Source organism: Lycorma delicatula, chromosome 11 (assembly GCF_047948215.1).
Source record: "Lycorma delicatula isolate Av1 chromosome 11, ASM4794821v1, whole genome shotgun sequence".
In the NCBI taxonomy this organism is placed as follows: Eukaryota; Metazoa; Arthropoda; class Insecta; order Hemiptera; family Fulgoridae; genus Lycorma; species Lycorma delicatula.
The window spans coordinates 25,957,028-25,976,821 of NC_134465.1; the positions used below are offsets into that span (position 1 = coordinate 25,957,028).

At 29.2% G+C, this 19,794-nt stretch overlaps 1 protein-coding gene across 1 annotated transcript in view; it reads left to right on the plus strand.

The window, feature by feature from the left end:
- Positions 1–19,794, plus strand: part of LOC142332489 (protein O-mannosyl-transferase TMTC1-like) — a 755,673-nt gene that overhangs the window by 646,006 nt on the left and 89,873 nt on the right. The window contains exons 12-14 of the mRNA XM_075378938.1: positions 3,681–3,880; positions 9,638–9,773; positions 12,287–12,452. Coding sequence (XP_075235053.1) covers positions 3,681–3,880; positions 9,638–9,773; positions 12,287–12,452 — 502 coding nt within the window. The remainder of the gene's footprint in view (positions 1–3,680; positions 3,881–9,637; positions 9,774–12,286; positions 12,453–19,794) is intronic.

The following is a 19,794-nucleotide window of genomic DNA, read 5'->3' on the forward strand; positions in this document are numbered from 1 at the left end:
TTTGTAAATTTCATCTTCATATTTTGGAACATAAATTTTTCTCAAAATTCTTTTTTGTACTTTTGCGATTACTTGTTTCTGACCCAATGCTTCTGGTAGGACTATAGTTTTTTAGTACCTTAATTTGAAGTTACATGAAAGGGAGGTTTTACTGTAAATTTTCTTTGTGAGATGATAGACAATTTCAACTTTTCGTACTCTATTATTCATCCCATTTTTTGTTCAATTATAGTCGGTGTTACGATTTCTCCCAAATATTTACATTTTTGAATTCTATTTATTTTGTTGTTCTTGGAAAATTTAAGGGTTTGAGTTTTGTTTTCTTTGTCACTCAAAAACCCGTTAGTTTTTTCATAAAAAAATTTGAATAACAGTTTTGCTTGCAAATTCGCCTAGTTTTTTTAATTTTGACTTCAGCCTCGTCTGTATCTCTTGCAAATATAGCAATTTTATCTGGGAAGGTCAGAATTTCTGTATTTATAAATTTAATTTTAGTGTTCATTTTTAAATTTTCGTGTATTTAACTTTTTAGGTTTTTTCTTCAATTCTATTATAATTTCTTCAATGGCACAATTAAAGAAGATCAAAAACACTTCATCCTCTTACCTTACTCCAGTTTTAATTTCGAATGTTTCTGAAAGTTCTAAGTATCTCACATTTGATTTTATGTTTGTTAATTTTTTTTTGTTTTATAATGTTTATAGTCTTGGGATCTGTAAATTCTTCAAGAAGTCTAAGTAGAAATTCCCTGTAGATGGAGTCGTAGACTTTCTTAAAATCTATAAAAATTGTAACTACTTTTCGGTTTTTAATTTTTTGGTTGAGTAAAATCTGTTTTAGATTAAAGATTTACTCTGCACAACTTCCTTCAGGTCTAAATTTACCTTGGTATTCTCCGATTTTTTTCTGTTGTTGGTTGTATTTTTAACAATATTTTGGATAAAACTTTGTATGGGACTGAAAAAAGTGAAATTTCTTCTGTACTTGTTTATCTTTGTTTTTTATGTCCTATTTTTTAGTATTTGTTTACTAAATAAAAAAATACATTTTTTTAGAAAAACAAAGAAAATAGTTATTACAGAATTTACTCGGGAAATACCGATGGAACTCTCGTAAATTCTACAAAATACTTTTTTTCTTTTAAACATTTACGTAACGCAATTTACAAATATAATAAAAAGAGTTAACGTAATTGTTACTACAAATGATTATTATTTTCTATTTTAAAACCGAGACAATTTTGAAAGACTAAGTGGATCATCAAAAAGTATTTTGAACATTTTGTATTTTAGTCATAGAGAAAAATAAAAAAATAAAATGAAATGACAAAGTAAAAAAATTAAAATCTGTTAACTTGCTTTTGCAGCAAGAGGATATAAAATTGAAGAAGTTAAGATGAATCATTATTGGGAAGAGAGAAAGAGGAAGAAAAAGTCTATTTTGTTATCTGTTAGGAAATTATGTTCAACTAAGAAGGTTACACAGGATAAAGATCGATGGAGAACCAGCTAACATACCTGTCTAAAGACCGTTTTACTAAAGAAGAAAGAAAATTGATTTTCAATAGACATTTTATTTTCGTTGTAATTTTAATACAACCTTTGAACTATTTTTGAAAATTGTGCCCGGTGATTCAGTTAAATTTATATGAAAATACCTGTAAGTATATAACCATAATAATTCTTGTAAATCTCATATGACACGCTATCAAAAATGTTACAGTTAGTTTACATTGCAACTTTTCAGAGAATATTAACTGTGAAATGGGTTTTGTAACCTTATTTACTGAGACGAATAAAATGTTTCATATCAACATTTTATCTCAAACATACAAGTGTTATTCAGTTTTAAAAAGGCATTTTCCACTAAATTGAATATAATAACTATTAAGAAATTAAAGTTTTTTTTAAGGTAGATTTCACAAGAAAGCTATCTATTGTAATGGGTACCATGATTCGACTTCCGGAAAATTTTGATTTATCTTTGCGTTACACATCCCCGAGACCCCAAAACTACCGTAGCTCAAAAGTCTATGAATACATTTATATAAATATATATATATATATATATATATATATATATTTCACTTTCTTGTAGACACGACAACTGTCATAATTTTGCTCCAATAACTTTCAAATTGTTCCTTAAAAATAACTCGTCCCAAAATCTTGGTCGAGTTCGTTAACGGCCAAAATTTTACCACGGAATGGAAATGGTGGGCTTTTTAGAAAAGTCAAAATATTGTTATAACTTTCTTATTAAGAAAAGTATTGAATTCGATTAAAGTTCCTACTATTCATCGGATAAGGTTCTAAAACATATATACGTGAAGGATTTTGATATCACCAACATTGGCCCAGGGGGTGGAAAAAATGAGGTGAACAAAAATCATACCTCCCTTAATAATCACAATATCGAAACGCTTTAAAGTACTTATTAGTCTTCTAAATATTACCTAAAACTTTTTTCTGAAACAATTTTTTATCAAACATATTTGATCAACCCTTACGGTAAGGGATGACCAATATGTTGTTAGAATTGTAAGAAGATGAGGCTTGTCGTATGCTAAACATGTGAAACAATTTTTCACATGCAACCATTGTCGTATTGAGTACATATTAAATTTTTCTCAACTTTAAGTTGGAAATCTTTTTTATCCCCCACTTAACACCGGTGAAATCTACCTCCGTCTTCCGGCGTACCGAAAGGGATTTATTTTTTATCTCACTTTTTACATGGATCAGACAACTACAATAGACAAGGATGAAAATAAAAACTAAAAACTTTTACGTGCATAACCTTTTTCTGGTAAATAATGTATTATTTAATTTTTTTTCATAAAATAGGAGAATAAATTTCCAATTCATATAAAATTTGATTTGTCAAATGATATTCTGAGTATATTTAGTTATCTATGTTAATATTTTTTTTTAAATAAATACGTAGACCTCTATGAATAAAAAATGCTTCTGTTGTTTGTTATCTTGAAGGTTTTGGATTTACACTGGACACAAATTTTGATGCCTTATATTTTTTTACTAGGTTGGTAGTAAACCAACCAGTACTTTTATTTAAACCTTAGTGGTCCAAAGTATGGCAACTCTTCAATAACCTTTCAAACTGTTGAAGACTAACACTGAAGTTTAAATGTTAGTTTTAATAAATAAACATTTTTTTTTAAGCATGGCGCGTTAGTATAAGTATATAATTAAAGTAAATATACAAAAAACCCGATTACCAACAATTAAATTCGAAGTGTTCAAACGCTTTCGGAATTAGATTCCACCTTCATGAACGCTCATATTTGTCCTATTTATAATAATAATTAAAACTGCACATGCAAATTAAATCGTATATTAGCTATATTTTTGTGAAGTTTTAGTTTTATGTTGAAAAAATTTTAATGCTATAGTTTTCTGGTATAATTTATATTTTTATATATATTACGTGAAAAATTAAGCAAACATTCTGAAGTTACAGAAACAGAAACAAAAAAAAAACAAGCAACCAAATATAAAACTTATTTTCCGTAATATTCCGATAAATTAATAATCTAAACTGTAGAAAATTAATCTTTATTATATTACGACTCTCTTATGAACCTAATCTATAAAATTGTTCTCTAATTGGATAATCTATTTTTCTCTTAACCAAATCTAAGTGAATATATTTCGTTTCAGGAAAATGAATCGCAGTGAAGAAGCTGTGATAATGTTAGAAAGATGCTTACGATTAAACGCTGCATATACACCAGCCTATCTTTTATTAGCAAAATTACATAGCGGTCCAATAGTTGGTCGGCTATTACGTCATGTTAATAGACTTCAACCAGCCAATGCTGATTATTTAGCGCAATATGCTGAATGGCTTCAAAATAATTGTAAGTATTTGTTATTTTATCAGTCAGTATTTTCTTACATATCACTTCAATCTTATTTTTCTTGTTAAAATAAAGTAAGAAGCATGTCGGAAATCGTAATGATAAAAAAAAAAAACAGTTGGGAAATTTTTGTATAACTTTCATGGCGGCTACGCCGATCAAAAAATAAGTTTGTAAATACAATTTTTTTTTTAAATTTTTTCAATTTTTGTAATAATAAAATAAAAATTAAAAAAAAAATTTGTAAAAAAAATACATTTGTGAAAAATTGTAAAATAAAATAGCCCTTAAAAGTCATTATATGTTCTTGCATAATTTTCCCGCATTAAAAACATTATTTTTATATTAACTAAAATTAGTTTTATATACGTTGAAATCGAAAAAACTAAAAAAAAAATTACTGAATTATTTAAAAATAGCTGCCCAGCTATGAAGAGGCCTTTTTATTGATTATGATGATTACCAAAATAAAGATATACGCATCAAAATTTCCTAATTTCGAATTACATTTTTTTTGATTTTAGAGGCTTTTTTAATGTTTGATAAAAATTTATTTATAAATGCGTAATCTAAAACAAAAAAGAAAACTACTAGAGAATTATTTAAAATTATTGGAAAAATGAAATATAACTTTTATGAAAGTAATAAAAAAAGCGCTTCTCATTTCCGGTTCAGAATACAATCTAGTTGCTAATACTACTTTAATTTTAATTACATTTAAGTAATGAAGAAAAATACAAAAAAACGTTTAATAAAAAAACGTATAGAGCAAAAAAAAAACAAGGATACATATATTTTTTTAGAGATGGAGATTAAATTTAAAGAAAAATCTATTTAAAAATATTCATATATAAGTTAACCTTAACTAATTTGAGTAAGTAAATTTTTTTCTAAATCTAACACCCCTGCAATAGAGGGTAAAGTAAGAAAAAGAATTTTTTTTATTATTAATAAGAAATATCTGCATATTAGGTCCGGAATCAATTTAAAAACAATTTTTAAAAATTTTGCAACTTAAAAAAAAAATTGTAGATATTTGTTGAAAGCTCTCTATATATGAAGTAAAAATTTCAAGAATTTTTGAATTTTTAATTCGAAGAGAGGTAGAGCCGTAGAATAAGAAACTTATGTTTCAATTTTAAGAGGTGCGAGTTAATTTTTTGGATTTTTCATTTTTATTTTTCAGTAGCAGACCTGGCAGTTCTTCGCTATTGCTCAATTTGAGTATATATATATATATATATATACTATATATATATATATATATATATATAGATTAAATGAATACAATTGGAAGTCTGATAAAACATTAACAAAATGAACATTACGGAACTTCAGAAAATTTAATTTTTACCCTTTCTCCCTTTTCCCTTTCCGCCTTTCCCCTTTCCCCTTTTACCCATTTTCATTTTCCTTTTCCCCATTTTATTTTTTACCATATTCCCTTTCCCCACTTCTCCTTTCCACCATTATCCCCATTTCCCTTCCATCCCCAATTTCTATTATCCGTATTAACCTTTCCCCCGTCCTATTTTCCATTTCCTTTTCCTTTACCCGTTTTCCCTTTTTTTTATTTTTCCCCATTTTCCACTTCTTGCCTCTTCATCTTCTTCTCTTTTACCTTTTTCGATTTTCCCCTATTTCCCTTTTCCCCGCAAGTAAATCGGTCCAGTAGTTTTTTAATCTATGGCGGACACACATATTGGAAACATTGAAATGGAATCGTAAAATATTTAGTAGAGTGTATGTTGCTTTTACGTCCGACAGATAGCGCTGTTTTTCAAAAAAAGCATGTTTTACCTGTCGCAAGTATGACATCTTAGGTATATAAATATTAGGCATATAAAAACACGCGCGTATTCGAATGCGACGTTGAATCAAAATTTCAAAGCAATCAGTGAAGAACTTTCGGAGATTTAAAATTTTGAACAAACGAATATTTACATTTTTATTTGTATAAATTATTTATATGTGCATTGTAAATAAGAGATTTAGTAAAATTTTCTCTAAAATGTACCTGAAGAAAATCAAAATTGTTTCTTTTGCTGCATCTACTCTACCTAAACGAACTTAAAAAAAGGTGATATAATCAATGCCTCAAATAAAGAAATATTTTTAAAAATTTCTAGTATTAAAGATTTTTAAGAAATTCGATTCAATCAGTCCTGAGAAATAAATCGAAAAGCAGTGTGTGACATACACACATACATAAATATGCTTTTGTTTTGTCTAGATGAACTAGTTAGACCCGTCATAAAAAGTAGCAGAAAACCCCATACTCCATTTTTGACATGATTACCAACCATACTTTTCTCTTTAATATATCTTTTCTAGCTGTATTCGTCTCTAAAGTAAACGTTAATAAAAATATCAGATTATTTATTTTTTTAAATCTTTTTTCAATTTATAAATTTAAAAAAAATGGTACAGTACTTATAATAGCCCTGTTAAACAACCAGTTAAATTAGTATCATTTATAGTAATCATATTTTACAATTCTGTAACAACCAATTTTCAAGTATGAAATATATGAATGGTGTTGATAAATATTTTTTTTTTTAATATTCATATAATCATTAATTAATGGTTTACGTTATTATAGATGCATAATTAATAATGAATTACATTTTTTAAATCTATGGGTAATAAAATTCAGTTGTTAAAAAAATTAGATTTTAAGGTCATAAAATATTTCAATCTTTAAAAATATAAATAAGGATAAAGTAATAAAAAAACACAACGTAAAACTATTTTAAAATAAATTTAAAAAAAATATATAAATAGAGAAAATTAATAAAGGTTAAACATTTTAATAGCACTCTTTCATATGGTAAAAAATAAAAAAGTCGTTCAGCAATAAAATCCTTCAAAAGATATAAATTCTTACGTATAAAAGAGTATTTTAAACACTGATAAGAAAATTATTTTTTGGCATGAGCTTATAAAAACAATTTTAGGACTCAAGGTTTAGGTTGCATGGATCAAAATTTCCTTTGTTACAATTCTATTATACCGATGAATTATTTATCGCTGCATAATATATATATATATATATATGATTATATAAACCATGTATTTTTTTTATGTATATGTAGGCTATAAATATAAAACTCTAATAAAATTATATTAAAAGAGAATATATATAAAATTATATTAGTATAATCATCAAATTTATGATGTATTGTAACAAAAGAAAAGAACCTCGATGAAGATATAAATCTATTGTACGCTGAGTTTTATTAATCAACATAAACTTCCACTAAAAAATAAAATAACAATTAACACGATTAATAACAATTGACACGATAACAATTTTTTGAAAGGCCTAATAACGTGAAATAATAAAAAAAAACTATTTAAAATAATAGTTACGTAAATTAAATATATATATATATAAAGATATATAGATAATGTTTATAAAATGGTGGGCTGGCTAAACATTTTTGGATCTTACTTGTAAAACCAAACAGAAAATATCCGTAGGAAAAATGATAATTCGTTCTCCCCCCGACCACCATTTTGTTATTTTTATTTAAAAATTTATATCTCAAGTTCGGACCAACGAATCACATTAATATCTAGTAGGCGAACTGGTAATGAAGTTTTAAAATTAGAAAAATGTCAGGACGTTATACCTTTAGAAATTACATAATGGCGGCCATGTATATTTTTCAATCCCTTATATATCTATAAATGTTAGTTTTATCAAAGGTTATGTCATTTACTAAAATATTGATACCAAAATGGCATTTTATTTTTGAAAATCGATGGACAAATAGCCGAGTTACAGCAGAAAAGTTATGTTGTAATTACGTGTCTGTTTTCACGTACTCCATTTTCCGCCCAATTCGATGAAATATTAATTTTATTTACTGTTAATTCTAGTATTGTAATTTAGTATCAGATTAAGTAATAATTTGCATCCGATAGTAGATTTAATATTAATGACACAAAACAACGTGTCTCATAACATTGGTCATCCCTTGCTGTAAGGGTTGGTCATATCAAAAATTGTTACAGACAAAAGTTTCAGGTAATGTTTAGAGGACTAAGTACCACTTTAAACCGATTCGATACTATGCGTATTAAGGGAGGTATGTTTTTTCTCCTCGAAACGCCAATTTTTTCCACACCTTGGGCCAATGGTTGGTTATATCAAAAAAAAACCTTACTTAGATAGGTTTTAGGCCCTTATCCAAATAATAGTAGGAACTTTAAACCCATTCGATGTTTTACTTAATAAGAAAGTTATAGCGATATTTTGGTTTTTCGAAAAAGCCCCCTCCCCGATTTCAACCCCCATGGTTAGAATTTGCTCATTAATGAACTCTACTGTGATTTTGGGTCGTTATATTTTATATATCAATTTGAAAGTGATCGGCGGAAAATTACGGCAGTTATCGTGTCCACAAGGAAGTGAAATATATATATATATATGTATATAAAGTTTAGAACTGACGGTGGTTTTGGGGTCTGAGGGATGTGAAACGCGAAGATATGTCGAAATTTTCCGGAAGACGAATCATGGCAATAGTAGCTTTCTTATAAATCTACATAATAAATATATATTTAAATGAAATAAACTTAAAAAATTAAACAGTTAAAAAAAAAAACAGCAATAATAATAATTCAAAAAAAAAGTATTATATTTTTCAATTTTAATTTAGAAAAACCGACTTTGATTCAAAATCAAAAATTGTAACCATTCATTTAGCACTGAATTCTACCAGTTGAAATCTAAAAAAAAATATTTTAAAACGGTTATTTTTTCCTTCTGGTTACAATTTTTTGTATTAGGTTTTAATTTTATCTCATTTATTTAAGTTTACGAATTATAATTTTTGTGAATACTGTTATTAAACATTGTAGATGTAATTTCATATTTATTTATAAATTTATTTAAAAAATATTTAATAAAAGTAAGAAAAAATATATTAAAAGTAACCGGTAAAAAAGCTTAGTACTTTTAACTAAATTGAAGTAAGCAGTAGTGATTTCTGTATGACTTCAGTAAGGTCGCTAGAAGTCGGTTGTTTGAAAAGATATATTGGCGGATGGCGTCGCCACAGCCACTACAATATATCTTACTTGATGGTACCAAGTACGAACACACCACTACCGCACCGCAGAACCTTTTTCGTAACACCATCAGTTTCCACACTTGTTCATCCCTAGTGAATAATCTCTCTACATCTTGAAAACAACACTTCGTACAATGAAACCCTTTATATATATATATACATTGTTAACAGTATATTTCAAGACCATAATAACGTTGTATATGTTTAAAATAATTTACATTTCAGTAAGAATATATTTAATTAAATAAAACTAGTTAATGTGAAATATTGCTTTGTATTTTATAATTAAAACATAAAAGTCTCATTATTAAGAGATGTAACTTGGGAATTTACGTATGTAAATTGGTAGCCTTAGTAGCTTCGTTGTTGCAGTAAACGTTTTCATAAGATAAACATCCTCAGTTCTATTCTCAGTTGGAGCCTATAATTTTAATAATCACTATTTCACATTCTTACTAAATAAAGATTTAAGTTATATACTCAATCATTTGGGTACTTAAGAAAGAAAACCTTTAATTTTCTTAACTAATTATATATTAATTAAAACTGTCAATGACTAATAATTAAAACTACTAGATAAAACTGCTAGTTACTTTTAAAATCCTTATAAATAGTTCATGACTAAACTATTTATTATCATAGTCTTAATCTTTAATTTTCATCTATATTTTAACAGATCGATTCGAAGAAGCACAAAGATATTATGAAAAAGCTTTAAGAATTCAATCAGATCATAAAGCGTCATTTCTTGGAATGGCAAAAACATATAGAGCCAGAGGTCAGAAAGCACAATTACATCAATTGTTACTAAGGTAAGTCGTTGAGTCACGTATGCGTTAAATTATTAGTAAAGTTTTAAATTTAGGTGCAATTATGTCTTAGTAAATGAGATTAAAATAAAAAGATAAATAAAATATTAAACGGTACGATAATTATAGTATGTAATAATGAAAATAATTATTTCAAATATTATCAAATTTTATAAAAAGTTATGATTAGTCACATCGGGATTTATTTTTTTATATCTAAGGAAAAAGCAAATTAGTGTATGACTTTAATTGGAAGTTAGAATTGAAGCTATGAAAAAAGGAAAATTTCAAAGGAAAATACAAAAAAGGCCTTTTTTAATACATCTCTCTATTATCTACTATACAAATAAAAATGGTGTCTGTGAAACTGTTCCTCTTTCACACGAAAAATACTCAACCGAGCTGAAATGTCACATAAACATTGGTTTTATATCTTGAAAGGGATTATAACAGTTACGAAATATTTCACCGTCTCAACATGGTGACTGTTTTAATGATGTGCGGTAACAACCGGATTATGTTTCTTACCATAATTGAAATTTACTATAGTAAACCGTTGGGGTTAAATCAAATTCAGAAACCACTTGATGTATTTGAAATTAAATCTTCTATAAAAAAGGTATTTTTCGATATCACTTTCGGGATAACTTTATTGAGAAAAATAGGTTTATAAGCGCAGAAGTGAAAGGTATAAATTCCTTTAGATTTTTCCTTCACGTTCAACCGCCTCCAGTTTCCATTTAAAGTTGCTTTTACGATGACAATAAACAAGTCATGTGGGCAGACACTTCATCACTTAGTCACTTAGTGTGAGTCACTTCAGTGACACATCTCTAATTGGAGAATCTACACTTCTCGCATGGGCAATTGTATTCCACAGTTTTCTCTGGGAACATTCCTTATATATTCATTCAGAAGAGAATAACTATAAATATTGTGTACAGGTCCATTTTTTAAAAATATTTTATTCACAATCTGTTCAAGAAAGAAAAAGTTAAAAAAAAAATAATTGCGAAAAGAAGTGCCGTCACCTCCTTATAATGTTGGCTGGTAACCTAATAATTGCGTAAAATACATTTTTACCCATACGAAGGACGGAAAACCAGCAGTAACTACTATTTTTAAATATTTTAAAGCTGAGCGGATTTTCAACGCTCTGAGTAGACGGATTGGCGCCAAGTGGGGACCCAGAGCAGCTAAAAGAAAGCTTTTCGTGATAACAATGACTTCTATAGTGTTGTATGCAGTCCCTGCTGGGTTTTCGACGCTAAACAGCAAGAGGAATATGAAGATGATGACAACACTGCAGAGACGAATGAATTTAAGGATCGTGGCGGCGTACCGAACGGTATCGACGGATGCAGCGGGAGTCCTGGCTAGGGTACCGCCGATCCAGTTACGGGCTACCCAAATGAAATGGATCTATTAGGACTTTGAAAGGAAAAATACCACTAATCTCTTGCTATAAGAATTGCAAGAGAAGTGGAACGTCGCTACGACTGGGGAGCGGACAAAGAAGCTTGTTCGTGAGCTAGGACCGTGGCTATGGATGAAACACGGCGACGTGGGGTACTACCTGTCACAATTCCTTTCCGGTCACGGAGGATTTGGTGTATACTTACACAGGTTTAAAAGAATTGTGTGTTCTGCGGTCAAAGGACACTCCCTGCCATTTTTTGAGTGTGCACGTTGGAAGATTCTAGAAGCATTAATCTCTTATTAATCTCTCATTAATCTCAAAGTATATGTTGAGAAAATACAACAAAGTATATGTTGAGAGGTAAAGAGGAGTGGCTGACAGTAGAGAAATTCAGGGCAGAAATACGAGCAAAGGAAGTGGATTACAAGTGGGAGGAGTTACTTTAGGAAAAAAGAAGACCGTGACCCGGCTGCTGGGGCAGGGCCCAGGAACGGCATAACCGGGCCCGCTGTTTTTCGATTTTAAGGTTATCCGGAACCTGTAAGCCGACCTGCCACGCCGGACGTACTGCCGGTTGGTAAGGACGGTCATTAGAATCGCAAGGAAACTCCTCTGGACTGAATAAGATTTGATTATTGACCCGGCTCAGGGGAGCCGGAGAACAAACAAACACAAAAAAACTACTATTTTCGAGATTGGGGCCAACTATTCTGAAACCCGCAAAATTAAATCATATCACTCAAAGTTTCCATTTCTGAACTGACCAAACTGTTGTTCTGAGAAATTACAATTTATTGAAGCTTTCATTAAAATGAACAGAATTTAATCGTTATTTAATAGTATTATTACCACAAGCATTTTAATAATGACCAAAGAGGACTAGGAGGGGAACCCCCATGACTAGATGAGAAATTCTACCAGCTAGTAGAACGTAATTTCTATAGTGAAAAGTACAAGGTGATTTAATTTTTAAATACTATATTCTGCTTATTTTGTAAAATAATAATATATATAAATATCTTGTTTTTAATTTTATATTTATAAGATTTTTTTACTAGAAATTAATAAAATGTATATTCAATTTGTACTTTTTCAGATGGCATATGATATGTTGTGTTCAAAGAAGATCACGTATTGTTTATACTGGTGACTTATATCTACGTAGTTGGGAATTATATAAACCAGGTCAGGTGACATCTTTACCTGAACACGCTAAACCTTCACATCGACTTAATCACCATCATCCACACTTAGCCTGTACTGTAAGTATCTTTTAAATATTTTTTTTACGAAATATGAGTATTTTTCTTTCTTTTAACATAAATTTTATAAAACAAATACTAAGCAATAAGAAGGCTAAGCAACTTTTTAAATAATGAAAACTATTTAACTAAAGAAAAAAATTGGTAACAATAATAATAAACAATTAATTCTTATTACTCATCTTATATTCTAGTGTATAGATCTGAATTAAAAGAGGAGTGTCTTAAGATTTATGACAGCCAATAGGAGGTGAATAAGTATTTGGAATGGGATGACTTTTAAATATTGGGGGAAACTTTGCTTCTCTAATAGGTTCATTGTTAGCAGATAGATGAAACTTTTATAGTTATAAATGTAATTATGTTTGTTAAACTAGTTTATACTATTCTAAAAACTACCATTTTTAATTTAGCTAGTTTTAATTATTTTTTAGTGTTGAAACTATCAATTTTAATCAAATCTAGCCGGTTATTATATGTTCCTCTCCACCAATGAATTCAGAGATATCTTACTAATGATTGTTATAACCCGAAACAGTACAAATGTTGACTAGAATTTGCTTAATGTTAAAAACTTTAAATATAATTCTGAACGTATTTCATATACGATTAAACTTATAGAATATTTGAAAAATTTCAAGAGAAAAGAAATATACAAAAAAGATTTATGAAATTTAATTTATTTATATCAGTTTTCATAGAATTGAACTCTATAATAAATATATTAGCAGTAATATTTTTTTAATTGGAATTTTAACAAAGTTATTCTACGCCAAAACTAAAGAATCATATTTTGACTTAAAGTTTTGAGTTTAATAACTTTTGTTGAATAGTTTTAAGGTTTTAGTTCTAGGATCCATTTTTAGGTAGATTTCATAAGAAAGCTACCTATTTTAATAGATACCATGATTGGACTTCTGGAAAATTTCGACATATCTTCGCGTTTCATATCCCCCAGACCCCAAAACCACCGTCAGTTCAGAAGTATATATATATTTCACTTTCTTGTGGACTAGATAACTGCCATAATTTTGCGCCAATCACTTTCAAATTGTTTCTTAAAAATAACTCGTCCAAAAATATAGGTGAGTTCGTTAACGGCCAAAATCGAACTAGGGGATTGAAAATGAGGAGGCTTTTTCGAAAAATAATATTGGTATAACTTTTTTATTAAGTAAAATATAGAATTCGTTTAAAGTTCTTACTATTCTTTGGATAAGGGCCTAAAACTTATCTAAGTAGGGTTTTTTGATATCATCAATTATTACCCCAGAAGATAGAAAAAATGGTGTTTTAAAGACAAAAAAATCATACCTCCCTTAATAAGCACAGTATCGAATCGGTTTAGTCATAATTAGTCCTCTAAACATTACTTAAAACTTTATGCTGAAACAATTTTTTATACAATCAACTCTTGACGCAAGGGATGACGAAAATGTTGCTGGAATTTTAAGAAGATGGGGCTCGTTTTATGCTAAACATGTCAAACTTTTTTTCACATCCAACAATTGTCGTATTGTTTAAATTTGAAGTTTTTCTTAACTTTAAGGTGGAAATCATTTTTATCCCCTATTTAGCACAAGTGAAAACTACCTCCCCCTTCCGGCGAGCCGAAATGGATATTTTTAATATAACTTTCAGGTCCAGTAATATAGAAGGCATTAAGTTTTACTCTGCATTATATTATCTAAAGTGAAAACTTCAGGATGAAATATTATGGTAACCGTAACTGAAAAGCAAACCATACCCGGTCGTATTTTTATATGACAATATATATTTTTCTCTGTAACTATAAAATCAGGTACTGCATGAAAAAAAATTATATTTCCTTGTGGAACACCCAGTTTATTTCAGATGAAAAATATAATCAATTGTAATAAGGCAGTATTCTTTATTTATTTATAAACATTTTAGAACCATTAGTAGATAGATGAGAGGATATGATAACAATGAAAACCAGTTTATTTCAGATGAAAAATATAATCAATTGTAATAAGGCAGTATTCTTTATTTATTTATAAACATTTTAGAACCATTAGTAGATAGATGAGAGGATATGATAACAATGAAAACTACCCAATAACAGTCTTCGTTAATGACAAACATCGCAGTATAACATTACATAAGCAACACTATAATAGCATACATAGCTACATAAGCATTACATAGCACAACATAACGTCATACATAGCATTACATAACGTCACAACTATAATAGCATACTCGATAGCAGTAACAATAAAATAAATAGAATAATAAAAAACGATAAAATGAAGAGATACTAAAGGAATAAAACGGGTCAGCAAATAACGTAATAATAATAATAACAACATTAACGCGTCCTGACAACCAGTATAAAATTATTAGATGTCAGAATAGTAGCGTTGTAAATAGATAATACGGTTCTTAGTTTAGAATAGTAAAAATATCAATAGACAATCTGCACATATGTAAAAATAATGAGCTATTATGACGTATGACTTGAATTGCTAAAGATAATTTATATCCTTAGTCTTTTGTCAATAAACATTCAGGTTCAGCATATGAAATCTCTTCATCCGTCCAAGATTCCCGTTGTTAGCCAACAGGTGTATAGTAAATAGTTATCTTTATTTAGCCATGGTATGTAATTTTTGTTTAATCCCCGTATTTCTTCCTATACATGAGACATATACATGAGACATGAGACATGAGACATGAGTCATGAATCTCGTTTGTTTCAAAATACGGTATCACCATTATAATCTTCAGTACCTTTGTTTTGAAATCGTTGGATTACATTAATGTTGCTGCCACAACTTGTTCTCCGTAGTTGAATACCGTTAAATCAAAGTTGGTTTTAGGAATATTCTGTATATTAATAATTTATTTATTAGACAACTTAGAATTTCTACCCGGTTGACAGTGCAAACGCATCAATCTAACGTTTAGTTGTTTTTTTCCTTTTTTTTGTGATATATCCTGGTTAATGATTATGAAGGTGCAAATTTAATATAAAAAAAAATTCAATTTAATTGGATGTAACGTTTGTAAAACTTCCCTTTTCTGTAAAATAAATAACAATTCTTCATCGCCTAATGCTTTGAGCGGTCGGAGGTTTAGTACCATATTCACTACGTAAATCACGCTGAACAGTAATTACGGACTCACAATGCGCGAAGCGTAGAACACAAAATGATTACGAATGTGTTCAACACAAAATGGAGTTAATCCATTTTCTTTAACACTAAAGATAACGAAGTTCTGGTGCTACCTAGTGGCAACCGCGTGAAACTCGAAAGTTCCCTCTTTCTAACAGTACTTGACCTCAGTCAAAACGAATTAAAATCTGAGTAGTTATAATATTTTGAAACCGGATGATTCTTTTTGGAATATGCCGCTATTTTTGTAGCTGGATTCCATTTTCACATTGGTTTTTTTTCGGAACTGTAAACTTCAGTAATTGTACAGTCTTTTGAGCGCTTTCCTTCATAGTCTAATTGAAAATTCATTTCTGTAACTGATTTGCATTCAAAATACCGCAAAGTAATTTACAATATTACCTTATTAGTATAACATATTTCTACATTGAGACAACACATTTGAATGTATATAAAATTTTTAAATTTAAGACAGTTACTTGAAAAAAAAGGAAGTTACTTTCGTTTGCTTTGAGTTAATATTATTTTGTTTTTTACACATAAGTGTAATATTACAAATCTAAATTTACTGGCGTATTTATTTATTCTGTTTGATTTACTATATACGAATACATAGTTAAAATGCGTTTCTAACTTCTCTTTTACGCGAGTGTTTACGCTATAAAGGAAATTTATCACACCCCTCAACCACCAAACTCTTCTATTCCGCCAACTTTTCTCCTCCAAATTCCTTTTATCCACTGTTTTGAAGGTTGTCCACGTTTCTCCTTTCTTTTGGAGTCCATTTCAACATTCTTCTAGGCCTTCTATACTCCTCCATTCTCCGAACATGCCCATATCACTGTAGTCTTCTTCCTTCCAAAACATCAATCACTGGTTTCCCCAATTCTTCTTCTGATCTCCTCATTTCTCTCGTACCGCATTTGAGAATCTTGACGACTCCTGCGCAGCACATCTACTTCCACAGCCAAGAACCTTTCCTCATCTCTTTTTCTAATTTCCCAAGCTTCTAACTCGTACAATGAAATGCGTTTCTATATACCTAATAAAAAATCGATATTTTTATTTTTATATCTGAAAACATATTTTTTTTGCTGGATATACTTCTATCCAAGTTATTTGAACTACGTTGTAACGTGGTCGTACTATATTGCGTATAATTTTTTTAAAATTTATATTAATTATTATTTTTGTTTTTAAATTATATTTTGATATATTTTAAATGTTTAAAACCCATAAATAAATACATTTTTTCCTCGAACATAGCACGGTTTGCTATATAATACGTAACTATTATATATGATTTTGAAAGAGCGTACCAAATTTCAATTTGATTTTCTCGAGCGCTTTCGGCTATTCTGCCATCTTCAGAAGGATGAGTAAGACTAACATATTTTTTTTTTTTTTGTCTTCAGTCATTTGACTGGTTTGATGCAGCTCTCCAAGATTCCCTATCTAGTGCTAGTCGTTTCATTTCAGTATACCCTCTACATCCTACATCCCTAACAATTTGTTTTACATACTCCAAACGTGGCCTGCCTACACAATTTTTCCCTTCTACCTGTCCTTCCAATATTAAAGCGACTATTCCAGGATGCCTTAGTATGTGGCCTACAAGTCTGTCTCTTCTTTTTACTATATTTTTCCAAATGCTACTTTCTTCATCTATTTGCCGCAATACCTCTTCATTTGTCACTTTATCCACCCATCTGATTTTTAACATTCTCCTATAGCACCACATTTCAAAAGCTTCTAATCTTTTCTTCTCAGATACTCCGATTGTCCAAGTTTCACTTCCATATAAAGCGACACTCCAAACATACACTTTCAAAATTCTTTTCCTGACATTAAAATTCATTTTTGATGTAAACAAATTATATTTCTTACTGAAGGCTCGTTTAGCTTGTGCTATTCGGCATTTTATATCGCTCCTGCTTCGTCCATCTTTAGTAATTTTACTTCCCAAATAACAAAATTCTTCTACCTCCATAATCTTTTCTCCTCCTATTTTCACATTCAGCGGTCCATCTTTGTTATTTCTACTACATTTCATTACTTTTGTTTTGTTCTTGTTTATTTTCATGCGATAGTTCTTGCGTAGGACGTCATCTATGCCGTTCATTGTTTCTTCTAAATCCTTTTTACTCTCGGCTAGAATTACTATATCATCAGCAAATCGTAGCATCTTTATCTTTTCACCTTGTACTGTTACTCCGAATCTAAATTGTTCTATAACATCATTAACTGCTAGTTCCATGTAAAGATTAAAAAGTAACGGAGATAGGGAACATCCTTGTCGGACTCCCTTTCTTATTAGGGCTTCTTTCTTATGTTCTTCAATTGTTATTGTTGCTGTTTGGTTCCTGTACATGTTAGCAATTGTTCTTCTATCTCTGTATTTGAACCCTAATTTTTTTAAAATGCTGAACATTTTATTCCAGTCTACGTTATCGAAAGCCTTTTCTAGGTCTATAAACGCCAAGTATGTCGGTTTGTTTTTCTTTAATCTTCCTTCTACTATTAATCTGAGGCCTAAAATTGCTTCCCTTGTCCCTATACTTTTCCTGAAACCAAATTGGTCTTCTCCTAACACTTCTTCCACTCTCCTCTCAATTCTTCTGTATAAAATTCTAGTTAAGATTTTTGATGCATGACTAGTTAAACTAATTGTTCTGTATTCTTCACATTTATCTGCCCCTGCTTTCTTTGGTATCATAACTATAACACTTTTTTTGAAGTCTGATGGAAATTCCCCATTTTCATAAATATTACACACCAATTTGTATAATCTATCAATCGCTTCCTCACCTGCACTGCGCAGTAATTCTACAGGTATTCCGTCTATTCCAGGAGCCTTTCTGCCATTTATAACATATATAAAACTATATATATAATATATAACTATATATATAACTACATATATAAAACTATAATCTTATGTTATTAAATTGTATAAATATATAACAATTGAACGGCATTTTGTTAAAATCTGTCAAAAGTTAAAATTTAAAGTTTAAGTAACTACGTCCGTTTTGTAATAGTTTCTGAGTTGTTATGAGCTCTGTAAATTGTGCAATCAGTTTAGCCAACTTGATTATTATTGTTTATTATCTGCTTATACAAAATATTATCATCGAACTTAACCTGTCATTCATTAATTTGTCATTATTATTTTATATATGGAACTTTTCGAGATTAAAAGTGGTATAATAATTAGAGTAATCCAGTACTTCCACAAATCCCGCTGATCGTCTTGAATATGGCATAATAACCAAAAGCGCTCGTAGAAATCAAATTGTAATTTGGTAAGCTGTTTAAAATCATAAATATGTATCAAAATATCGCTTTTTTGACCTGTAATTGTCCACCGTCCTGTTCAAATTAACGCGTCAGGGAGCCATCGATGATGTAATATTTCTATTTGTTTTTAAATATATATTCCTCACTTTTACGATCATTTTTAGAAAATGTTTTATATATATATATATAATTAATTTGTTTAACTTATTAATTAATTCGCCAAAGAAGCATACAAAGATACTCTGCGTGGGAATATGAAAATTGAAATTTATAGCGTATAAAAGATGCAAATACTTAAACGGGATTCAAACCTGTGACCTCTGAATGTAAGGCTGGGGCACTACCACTGTGTCACGGAGATCATCTAATTTCTTTGTTGATATTAAGCTATTATAGTTTACTGAAATACAAAGACAAGAATTTATTGACCATATGTTATTATAGTAAACCGGGATGTAAATTATAACTAATTCAAAAATTCTATGCTACTTGAAAAAACTTGTTAATAAAAAAATGGTTTATATAGATATTATTATTTGAGATAGCGTTGATTTAAAAATGAATGATTGATAAGAAGACGATAACTGATACAGTATTTTCATATCAACCGTAAAATGGAGATATAAATCAAGAAGTCTACATAATAAAAAAGGTAGATTTTGTACTTGTACCTGAAAAATTATCTTAAAAGGAAAGTTTTATATTAGTCTTTGCAAAAGTTTAATTATTAAACTAAAGTTTAAAGTTATTTTATAGTAAGCTTATATAGTAGATTAACCACGTTTAATGTCTACTCATAGTTTAATGTATATTGGTAAAAATTACCTTTATAAATGCGTAATTAATAATATAAGAAAATCAATATAGTAAAGAAGACAAACTCAATGAAAATTAGAAGGTTA